At 54.1% G+C, this 11,011-nt stretch overlaps 3 protein-coding genes across 3 annotated transcripts; 1 reads left to right on the forward strand and 2 right to left on the reverse strand.

The window, feature by feature from the left end:
- Nucleotides 1–670: 670 nt before the first annotated feature.
- ENH_00052790 (hypothetical protein) lies at nucleotides 671–2,930 on the forward strand (the record flags this gene model as incomplete). Its single annotated transcript, XM_013583712.1, has 2 exons — nucleotides 671–817; nucleotides 1,983–2,930. The coding sequence occupies 2 exons, from the start codon at nucleotides 671–673 to the stop codon at nucleotides 2,928–2,930; spliced, it is 1,095 nt and encodes a 364-aa protein (XP_013439166.1).
- Nucleotides 2,931–5,290: 2,360 nt separating this feature from the next.
- ENH_00052800 (hypothetical protein) lies at nucleotides 5,291–6,448 on the reverse strand (the record flags this gene model as incomplete). Its single annotated transcript, XM_013583713.1, has 2 exons — nucleotides 5,291–5,581; nucleotides 6,074–6,448. The coding sequence occupies 2 exons, from the start codon at nucleotides 6,446–6,448 to the stop codon at nucleotides 5,291–5,293; spliced, it is 666 nt and encodes a 221-aa protein (XP_013439167.1).
- Nucleotides 6,449–7,125: 677 nt separating this feature from the next.
- Nucleotides 7,126–10,137, reverse strand: ENH_00052810 (sugar transporter, putative; the record flags this gene model as incomplete). The annotated part of the gene is made up of 7 exons (XM_013583714.1): nucleotides 7,126–7,260; nucleotides 7,704–7,907; nucleotides 8,000–8,104; nucleotides 8,310–8,481; nucleotides 9,460–9,530; nucleotides 9,672–9,794; nucleotides 10,018–10,137. Coding segments are annotated over 7 exons (930 nt in total), but the record flags the coding sequence as incomplete, so codon positions are not given.
- Between the last annotated feature and the right edge of the window lie 874 nt (nucleotides 10,138–11,011).

The raw sequence follows: 11,011 nt of genomic DNA on the forward strand, positions 1-11,011 counted from the left end.
GGAGGTGGTTAAGTCCCCGTGGATTATTGCTGCGTTGTGCATGCGGGCGATGGAAGTTCCGGGGGCCCCTGGGGGCCCCCTGAGTGGTCCCCCGCGGGGGCTTCCCCTGGGGCCCCCTGGGGCAGCTGGACCCATAACAAGTGGGGAACGTCTACTCCAGCTTTGCTGCAGCGCAGCATGGCCCGGACTTCCTGCTGCATGCGCTGCTGCTGCTGCTGCTGGTCCAGTGTGGGGTGTATGTACACCCGGGGCCTGCGCTGCTTCAGCAGGCAAAAGCGCCGCGACAAGAAGGGCAGCAGAAACAGCCGCTGCAGCAGCAAACAGCACAGCAGCAGCAGCAGCAGCAGCAGCAGCAGCAGCAGCAGCAGCAGCAGCAACTCAAATGCCATTTTTCAGAACCCAGGGGGCCCAACGGGGCCCCACAGGGCCCCGCAACTCGGCTTACAATACCTAAAGGGGGCCCCCAGGGGCCCCCTGGAGGGGCCTCATGGAGGGGCCCCGTTAAGGGGGCAGCAGCAACTCAAATGCCATTTTTCAGAACCCAGGGGGCCCAACGGGGCCCCACAGGGCCCCGCAACTCGGCTTACAATACCTAAAGGGGGCCCCCAGGGGCCCCCTGGAGGGGCCTCATGGAGGGGCCCCGTTAAGGGGGCCCCTGCAGAGGCCCCTTATGGGGGCCCCCTGCAGGAGTCCCTTGGAGGGGCCCCCCGGAGGGGGCCCCTGGAGGGGCCCCCTGGAGGGGCCCCCTGGAGGGGCCCCCCTGGAGGGGCCCCCTGGGAGAGCTCCCAGGAGAGGGCCCCTGGGGGCCCCTATAAAGGTATTATGCAGTTTAAGTGAAAACATCTTTTAAGGGTTTTCTTACAGCCTCGGCTCCTTGGAAAAGAAGAGTGCCGTGGGACTCGAGGGTTTCCATCCTCGCAAACCCTAAACCCTAAACCCTCGAGCATTAATCCTAAACCCTAAACCCTCGAACGCAAACCCTAGGGGGACCGGGCCCCCTGGGGGGCCCCAGGGGGCCCCCTGGGGGCCCCTATAAAGGTATTATGCAGTTTAAGTGAAAACATCTTTTAAGGGTTTTCTTACAGCCTCGGCTCCTTGGAAAAGAAGAGTGCCGTGGGACTCGAGGGTTTCCATCCTCGCAAACCCTAAACCCTAAACCCTCGAGCATTAATCCTAAACCCTAAACCCTCGAACGCAAACCCTAAACCCTAGAACTGAAAGAAGTGGCGTTGCCGGCCCACGGCCCACGGCCTGGCGCCTCCCGATTCGGATCTAGGGTTTAGGGTTTAGGGTTTAGGGTTTAGCGTTTGGGCGAAATACAGAAAAAGTAAAAAGTATTTAAACAACAAAAACTCGCCAACAAAACGTAAACTCTTGCAAAGGCAGCAGCAACTATGTGGGGCCCCAGGGGCCCCCGTAGGGGCCCCAGGGGCCCCCAGGGGGCCCCCAGGGGGGCCCCCAGGGGGGCCCCCAGGGGCCCTCAGGGGCCCCCAAGGGGGCCCCTCGGCTAGGGTACATTTTGCAAGTTAGAAAAGAGAATAACTGGAGAAACCTAATAGGTTGACTCAAATCTAGGGTTTAAGGCTTAGGGTTTAAGTCAAAAGATTAAACCTTTAGGGTTTAGGGTTTAGGGTTTAGGGTTTACGAAGTGGAGACGTGATGTCGGGACACACATGGATGCGCTGCAGCAGCATATTAAACCCTAAACCCTAAACAATAAACCCTACACCGTAAACCCTAAACCCTACCCCCTACACCCTAAACCCTAAACCCTAAACCCTACCCCCTACGCCCTAAACCCTAAACCCTAAACCCTACCTGCCAAGGCCTTTTCTGCTGCGGTCGAAAGCAGCTGCTCCATCCTGGGTAGAAGCTTCTTCGGCTGGCAGCAGCTGCTGCAGCTGCTGCGGCTGCTGCAGCTGCTGCAACTGCTGCAGCAGCTGCAGCAGCTGTAGCTGCTGCAGCTGCTGCATCTGCTGCAGATCGCCAGCAGCAACAGCAGCGCCTCCAGCAGCAGCTGCTGCAGCAGCTGCACCAGCAATAGCAACTGCAGCAACGGCGCTGCTGCAGCAGCTGCTGCAGCCACTGCAGCAGCACCTGCAGCAGCAAAAAGGACAAAACCGGAAGCGGCAGCAGCTGCTGCAGCAGCAGCGCCTGCAACGGCAGACAGCAGCAGCAGCAGCGGCACCTGCCACACCAGAAGCACCTGCAGCAGTAGCAGCAGCAGATATGTAGCAGCAGCAGGTGCGGCAGCAATAGCAATAGCAGCAGCTGCAGCAGCAAGAGCAACAGCACCTGCAACAGAAGCAGCAGCAGCAGCAGCAGCAGCAGCAACGCCAGCGGCAGCAACAAGATTGGCAGCAGCAACGCCTGCACCTGCAGCAGCAGTACGGGGAGCAGCAACAGAAACCCCTGCAGCAGCAGCAACAGCAGCAGCAACAGCAGCAGCAGCAGCGCCTGAACTAATACCAGCACCTGCCGCCCAAGCTGCACCTGCAGCAGCAGCAGCAGCAGCAGCAGCAACACTCGCAGCAGCAGCGGCAGCAGCAGCATCTATAGCAGCAGCTACTGCACTCGCACCTGCGTCAGTACCTGCAGCAACAGCAGCAGCAGCACCTGCAGCAGCAGCAGCATCGGGTGTAGCAGCAGCAGCAGCTGCGGCGACAGGAGCACTTACGGCAGCAGCAGCTGCTGCAGCTGCAGCAGCAGCAGCAGCTGCTGCAGCAGCTGCAGCAGCAGCAGCAGCAGCAGAGGAAGATGATGATGCATTACTTGCTGCGGTTTGCTGTTGTCTGCCTATCTCTGATTCTCTTTACCCTCATGTTTCTGACTGCACCAACAGTGCCGCTGCAGCAGCAGCAGCAGCAGCAGCAGCAGCAGCAGCAGCAGCAGCAGCAGCAGCTGTTTGCGGCAGCTGTGCAGACCCTTGAGGGTCCCCCAAAGCAGCAGCGGAGACTTCGCAGTTCTCCTCCAGGCGCCCTCAAAACCAACGAGGTAAGACTGAGGGTTTAGGGTTTAGGGTTTAGGTTTAGGGTTTAGGGTTTAGAGTTTAGGGTTTAGGGTTTAGGGTTTAGGGTTTGGGGCTTGCCGCTCCTGATCCGTCTCTTCATCTGTGGCCGTTTCTACTGCTTTCATCGGCCCCACAGCAAACTGTTGCAGCCAGCTAGCTAGCTGGCTAGCTCTGCGGCTAGCTAGCCACGCTCTAGCTAGCTAGCTAGCTAGCTGCGTAGCTAGCTGCAGGCAATTTTTCGAGCTGCCTATATTGCTGGCTAGCTAGCTTTGTGGCTAGCTAGCTACGAGCCTAGATGGCTAGCTAGCAAATTCTATGGCTAGCTAGCTACCTCTGCGGATAGCTAGCTACCTCTATGGCTAGCTAGCTAGCTCTGTGGCCAACTAGCTACGAAGTTACCTGCCTAGCTAGCTAGCTCTGTGGCTAGCTGGCTACACCGATGTCTAGCTAGCCAACTCTGTGGCTAGCTAGCCACCTCGATGTCTAGCTAGCTAGCTCCGTGGCTAGCTAGCCATGAAGCTAGCTGGCTAGCTAGCTCGGAAGCTCCGTGGCTAGCTCGCCACAAAGCTAGCTGGCTAGCTAGCTGGGTAGCTCTATGGCTAGCTAGCTAGGCAGCTCTCTGGCTAGCTAGCCACGAAGCTAGCTGGCTAGCCAGATGTGCAACTACCTGTGTGGCTAGCTAGCCACGAAGCTAGCTGGCTAGCTAGCTAGCTGCTGCGCCTCCCTTTGCATATTTGCTGCTGCAGGAGGGCCCCACATCCTTTCTTTCTTTTTCTTTTTGTCTTTTTCTTTTATCTCTTTTTGCTGCTCCTTCCATTTTAGTTTTGGGGGCCCTCCAGACTTACATGGGCGCCTTCGCTCGCGGGGGGCCCCTGGGGGGCCCCCCCTGGCGCAGCCCTTGGGGGGCCCCCCAGGGGCCCCCGGGGGCCCTTTGGAGGGGCCCCTGGAGGGACCTTGCCTGGGGGCCCCGGGGGGCCCCAGGGGCCCCGGGGGCCCGGGGGGCCCCGGGGGCCCGGGGGGCCCCGGGGGCCCCGGGGGCCCCAGGAGCCCTGGGGGCCCCAGGGGCCCTGGGGGCCCTGGGGGCCCCCCTTCTCTCCCAAGGGTCTTCTGGGGCAGAGGGGGCCCCTGGGTTTGTCTTGGGAGATAATGCTGCGCTGCAGTTCAGCAGCTGCAGCACAGCAGCAGAAGCGGGGCCCCCTTGGGAGGCCTAGGGAGGGGCCCCTGGGGGCCCCAGGGGCCCTTTGAGGGGCCCCCCTAGCTGCTGTTTTCGGGCTGCTGCAGCTGCATGCAGCTAGCTAGCTAGCCAGGCAGCTAGCTGGCTAGCTAGCTCCCCTGGCTGCCCACGTCGGCAGCTAGCTAAGACTCCACAGCGCCTTCATCTGTTATCACTGCTGTTTCCTCTCGGACTTCAGCTAGCTAGCTAGCTAGGCTAGCTAGCTAGCTACCTAGCTAGCCACTTGGGTAGCTAGCCATGCGGCTAGCAAGGTAGCTAGCTAGCTAACTAGCTACGTGGCTAGCTAGCTGCCGAAAACTAGTGAGTTTGCCTCTCTAGCTAGTACGTAGCTAGCTAGCTAGCCAGCTAACCATTCCAGCTAGCCTCTAGTCTAGCTAGCTAGCTAAATGGCCGCAGCTGGCTAGCTAGCTAGCTAGCTAGCTAGCTAGCAGGCAAGGGGCCTTTTTAAATCAAAAGAAACGAATGAAAAAAGCAAGAGACACAAAAAGAATCCAAGACAAAAATAATAGACACAAAAGCGCCGCACAGCGCCAAAAAAGTGCAGCAGCGGCAGAAGCAGCAGCAGCAGCAAGCAGCAGCAGCAAGCAGCAGCAGTAAGCAAGCAGCAGCAGCAAGCAGCAGCAGTTGGCAAGCAGCAGCAGTAAGCAAGCAGCAGCAGCAAGCAGCAGCAGTAAGCAAGCAGCAGCAGCAAGCAGCAGCAAACAGGAGCAGGAGCAAACGTTCAACAGCAGCAAGCAAGCAGCAGCAGCAAGCAGCAGCAGCAGCGAGCAGCAGCAGCAGCAGCAGCAGCAGCAGCAAGCAGCAACAACAGCAGCAGAAACAGTGAGCCTAACGTGTGCAGTCACTGCGGACAAAGTGCTGCTGCTGCGGCGCTGCTGCAGCAGCAGCACAGAATCAAATACTTTATAAACTATTCAATATATTGAAAAGAAAATAAAACTCTAAATAAATAAAAATAAAAAAATATAAATGAAATAATAAATGCTTTTAAATGGATTAAATGATCTAGAGGAATAAATAATCCCAATTTACAAATATGCGTTGCTTCAAAACAACAGAGCGGAAGGGGCCCCCAAAACGGGGGCCCCTCTCCCTTGCTGCTGCTGCTGCAGCAGCCGTGCCGCTGCCTCTTCTATGGGCCCCGGCTCCCCTGCTTCAGAAGCACCTGCTGCAGACACTGCTGCAGCAGCTGCTGCTGCTGCAGTCCTTGTTGCAGCAGCAGCTGCTGCAGCCGCTGCTGCAGCTGCACTTGCTGCTGCTGCCGCTGTTGTTGCTGCTGCTGCTGCAGCATTGAATGCCACACGGCAAGCAATAAAACGCACGCACTGACGGAGCAGCTGCGCAAACCCTAAACCCTAAACCCTAAACCCTAGAGCCAAGAAGCTGGCCCTTCATTAAGGGCTGCGAAGGTGAGAAGCAGCAAATGCAGGCTGCCGCGTCTGCCTTCTCTAGGGTTTAGGGTTTAGGGTTTAGGGTTTGGCTCTTTGCCCCATAAAAAAGTAGTACTGGTTTATAGTGAGCACATCTTTAATTGCTGTATAAAGTTTGCCAGTTTATTTATTTCCTCATTTCCATTTATTCACTTTTACTCATTTAGCATTTATGAAGTACATCCCGCGAGGAGCTAGCTAGCTAGCTAGCTAGCTAGCTAGCTAGCTAGCTAGCTGCGTCGCTAGCTAGTCACATTAAACTAGCTAGCGCGCTAAATATTGGCTCGCTGCTGCTGCAGCAGCAGCTGTTGCTGCTGCTGCTGTTGTTGCTGCTGTTGTTGCTGCAGCTGTTCAGTCCTGTTCTACACTCCAGGGCATTCCGTTGATGGCGATGCCCACGTCGCGCGCCCGCAGCTGCTGCTGCTGCTGCTGCTGCTGCTGCTGCTGCTGCTGCTGCTGCTCCTGCTGCAGCTCATCTGCCGTTTCGGCTGCTGCTGCTGCTGCGTCTGGGTCCGACGGCTCGTGCAGGTCTGCTGCTGCGTGGCCCGCTGCTGCGGCTTCCTCTTGCGTTGCTGCTGCGTCTGCTGCTGCTGCTGCTGCGTCTGCTGCTGCTGCTGCAGCACGTGCTGCGTGCTCCGCTATTTGCTGCTTCCGCTGCTGAGATAATCCTATGTCCTCCAATACCATTCCCTTTCCCTCGGGAACATAAAAGTAAACAAACATTCCGCTAAGGGCACTGAGTCCGGAGAAGAGGAAAAAGGTACCTGCATGCATGCATTCCGCAAAAAACCCTAAACCCTAAACCCTAAACCCTAAACCCTAGCTCTAAACCCCAAGCCTAAATCCTAACCCTAGGCCCTAAACCCTCAGAACTGGCCCCTCGTTGCCTGAGGGCTGCGAAGGCCAGAAGCAGCAAAAGCAGCATGCGCGATGGTTTAGGGTTTAGGGCTTAGGGTTTAGGGTTTGCTTCCACGCCACAAAACGGGAATCAAACGAAAACAAGTCCCAAATAAACCAACGAATTATCATCGCAAGAAAAGACAAATGATTTAAAAGTGAAAATAAAACAAAATTCGGAAAAGTGGAAATAAAACGAAATTCAAAAAAGCGAAAATGAGGCAAAATTCAAAAACTTGAAAACATGAATTTCGATGCAAGTTCGCAACCATGCCAAATAGGAAACTGAGATCTTCGGGATTTCCTTTTTGAATTAAATAATTAAATTAATTAAACAAAATAATTAATTAAATTAAAATAAATAATTAATTAATTTGAAAGGCCTGCCTCCTGTTGTGATGCAAACAAGAAAACACGAGTTTCGATGCAAGTTCGAAAGCAAGGCGAACAGGAAACTGGGATCTTCGGGGGTTTCTAACGAACTAAAGACTTAAATAATTGAATTAAATAATTAAATTAATTAATTATTTAAATAATTAAAATAAATAATTCATTTATTTGAAACACTTGCCTGCTATTGTGATGCAAACAAACAGAGGCTCCAGCGTCGACTGCATGATGAAGGCCACAGTCCAGAAGGCGGTGATGGTCAAGCCCATGCCGACGCCGCGACAGGAGTTGGGAAGCACCTGAAACAAAAAACAAATAAATAAATAAATAAATAAATAAATAAATAAATAAATAAATAAAAATAAATAAAAATATTAATTCAGAGCTTTTATTCGCATGCCGCTTCCCGCAGAAAGAACGGAAATCGACGCTCGCCAGCAGCAGCAGCAGCAGCAAGCATATCTAGCAGCAGCAGCAGCAAGCACATCCAGCAGCAGCAGCAGCAGCAAGTAAATCTAGCAGCAGCAGCAGTAACAGCAAGAACACTCCTTTGACAGCAGCGATAGCAGTAGCAAGAACACTTCTCAGCGGCAGCAGCAGCAGCAGCAACAAAACATTTGTCTGCAGCAGCAGACAGCAGCAGGAGCAACACCACTGCAGCAGCAGCAGCAGAAGCAGGAGCAACACCGGTGCAGCAGCAGCAGCAGCAGCAGCAGCAGCAGCAGCAGCAGCAGCAGCGAACCTCGCTCGCGACGACAAACATGAGAGCGGCCCAGGACACATTCCAGCAGAACATAAAGACAAGCATGCCAACAACCAGCAGCGTAGTGGGGGTGGTTCCTGCTGCTGCTGCTGCGTCTGCTGCTGCTGCTGCTGCTGCTGCTGCGTCCGTGGCGGTTGCTGCTGCTGCGTGGACATCCACTGTCTTCTGAAGTAAAAAGCCCGACTGAAGGAAAGCGCAGCAAGTACCGAGGAGCCCGCGATGAAGCGGAGTCTAGGGTTTAGGGTTTAGGGTTTAGGGTTTAGGGTTTGGCGTACCGCAATAACGAGGTGACACACAACAGCCCCGAAGGTCCCGAGCAGCAGCAAAACGCGTCTGCCCAGCTTCTCCACGAGGCACATGCAGCAGATGACTCCCATGAACTGCAGCGCAGCACGCACCAAACCCTAATTTAGGGTTTAGGGTTTACAGGGTCTCCCCGCGTCCCGCGCAGTCCACGCATCCGCGTGCCTCGCTGCGCAGCGCGGCCGCCGCGCAACCTCGCCCAGCCCAACCGCCGCTCGCGAGGGCCTGTCTACTCAGGGTTTAGGGTTTAGGGTTTAGGGTTTAGGGTTTAGGGTTTGCGACCTTCATGGCTCCCACTCCCGCGCCAGCCAAGTAAGGGTCTGAAATCCCCGCCATTGTGAAAATGTCTATTGCGAAATATATCACCGAATTTGCTGCTGTCAAATTTTGCGCAACGGCGCAGCCAACAGCAGTCAAGATCGGCCGGTGGTGCGTCCGCAGCAGCCGCCAGTACCTGCACAGCGTCTGCAGCAGCAGCAGCAGCAGCAGCAGCAGCAGCAGCAGCAGCAGCAGCAGCAGCAGCAGCAGCAGCAGCCGGCGGCGGCAGCGGGAGAGGGGAGGAATTAGGGTTTGCGGGGAGGAGGGGCCGAACGGGTTGGAGCTCGGGGGATAGTTCTAGCGGGTTAAAGGGGGTTAGGGTTTAGGGTTTAGGGTTTAGGGTTTAAGAGGCGATTATTAGGGTTTAGGGTTTGGTCCACGAATCTCCGGGCGTTGTTAAGGGTTTAGGGTTTGCGCGGACGAATTCCCCCCATTTGTGTTCAGGGTTTGCTAGGGTTTACTAGGGTTTAGGTGCGTGCGTTCAAAAGCGAGGGTTTAGGGTTTAGGGTTTAGGTTCGAAAGCGAGGGTTTAGGGTTTAGGGTGCTCGTTCGAAAGCCAGGGTTTAGGGTTTAGGGTTTAGGGTTTGTCGCACGAATCGCCAGGTGTTGAGCTTGACTCCGCGGCGCAGAAGAAGTTCGTTTTGGACTCTTTCTTCTTCTTTTTCGTGTTCTTTTTCTTCCAAAAGTTGCAAAATAAATAAATCTATTTCTGCTGCGCTGCTGCAGTACCCCAGCCGCTGCAGACTCCACTTGGCTTCTTCCAGCCTTCCCTTCCCCACCAGAAAGCGGGGGCTTTCCGGCAGCACCCACACCTCGCCCACGATCTGCAGCAGCCGCCCAACCGAGGGTTTAGGGTTTAGGGTTTAGGGTTTAGGGTTTAGGCTTTCGGGGTGAAGAACAGCCGCCCGCCTGCGGCGAAGAGTCTAGGGTTTAGGGTTTAGAGTGTCACTCTTCTGTGGAAGAGGGAGGCCCGGCGCTGCACAGGCGCCCCGACCTCCCGCTAGGGTTTAGGGTTTAGGGTTTAGGGTTTAGGGTTTAGGGTTTACCGGAGCACTGCGCAACTTCTTGGCAAGCCACCAAAACCCCCCGCAAGTCCGTGGGAGCTATTTCGCACATGTAAGTGGCGTAAACCACAAACCCCATTCCCACTCCGAGGCCCACGAAGAAACGCCCCACAAGCACCAGCTGCGCGCAAACCCCAAACCCTAAACCCTAAACCCTAAACCCTAAACCCTAAGCCCTAAACCCTAGGCCTCGAATGCTGCGCGTTGCGAGCTGCGTGCGCGCTCGCGTTCACGCCGAAGTCGGACAAGGCGCGGCGCGCACATGAGGGCGAGGGGAACTGTCCCCCCGCAAGTCCGTGGGAGCTATTTCGCACATGTAAGTGGCGTAAACCACAAACCCCATTCCCACTCCGAGGCCCACGAAGAAACGCCCCACAAGCACCAGCTGCGCGCAAACCCCAAACCCTAAACCCTAAACCCTAAACCCTAAACCCTAAGCCCTAAACCCTAGGCCTCGAATGCTGCGCGTTGCGAGCTGCGTGCGCGCTCGCGTTCACGCCGAAGTCGGACAAGGCGCGGCGCGCACATGAGGGCGAGGGGAACTGCCGCCAAACCCTAAACCCTAAACCCTAAACCCTAAACCCTAAACCCTAAACCCTAAACCCTACCGCGAAGCTGGTGCCTATTCCGAAGCAAATGGAAGCAAATAAGAGACAAAAGTCACTCAGCAGCAGCCCCGGGCGTCTCCCGAGCCTGTCAGCAATCCAGCCTCCTAGCACACTGCCAGCCTGCACAGAAAGCACAAACCCTAAACCCTAAACCCTAAACCCTAAACCCTAAACCCTAAACCCCAAACTCCGGAACGGCGCAGATCACACGAAAGGGGCCACTCAAATATGAACACAGGAAGCAAACAAGTCCAACAGGTAAGGCAGCCAGCTGGCTAGCTGCCTCTCCGGCCAGCAAGCCGCTGGCCAGCTAGCTAGCTAGCCAGTAAGCTCCCCTGCGCCATCGGTATAGCCGGCGAGCCGCGAGCCAGCTAGCTAGCTAGCCAGCTAGCTAGCTAGGCAGCTAGCTAGCTAGCTAGCCAGGGAGCTAGCCAGCTAGCTAGCTAGCTGGCTATCTGTCAATCTCGCTAGCCAGCTAGCCGGCTAGCTAGCTAGCTAGCTAGCTAGCCAGCTAGCTAGCTAGCTAACTAGGTAGGCGTAGTAGTATAAACCAAAGTATAAATAGTAAAGCCTCCAAAGTATAAAAGTATAAAATAAAATATAAAAAAGTATAAACTCTAAATTATAAAAAGTATAAAATAAAATATAAAAAGTAGAAACTCTAAAGTATAAAAGTATAAAATAAAATATAAAAAGTATAAACTCTAAAGTATGAAGAATGCACTTTGGAGTAAAGACTTCAGGATTGCCTGTGAAGACCTTAAAAAAAAAGACTTTAAAGAATATAAATTATATACTTTTTATACTTTCAAGAATATAAATTTATAAATATATATATTTATATATAAATTAAAGACTTTAAAGAATGTAAATAATATAAAGTGAAGACTTTAAAGAATATAAATTATATAAATTAAAGACTTTAAAGAATATAAATTATATCCTTTATATATATATATTTATATATAAATTAAAGACTTTAAAGAATATAAAT

Source organism: Eimeria necatrix, genomic scaffold (assembly GCF_000499385.1).
Source record: "Eimeria necatrix Houghton genomic scaffold, Enh_scaff421, whole genome shotgun sequence".
Taxonomy (NCBI): Eukaryota; Apicomplexa; class Conoidasida; order Eucoccidiorida; family Eimeriidae; genus Eimeria; species Eimeria necatrix.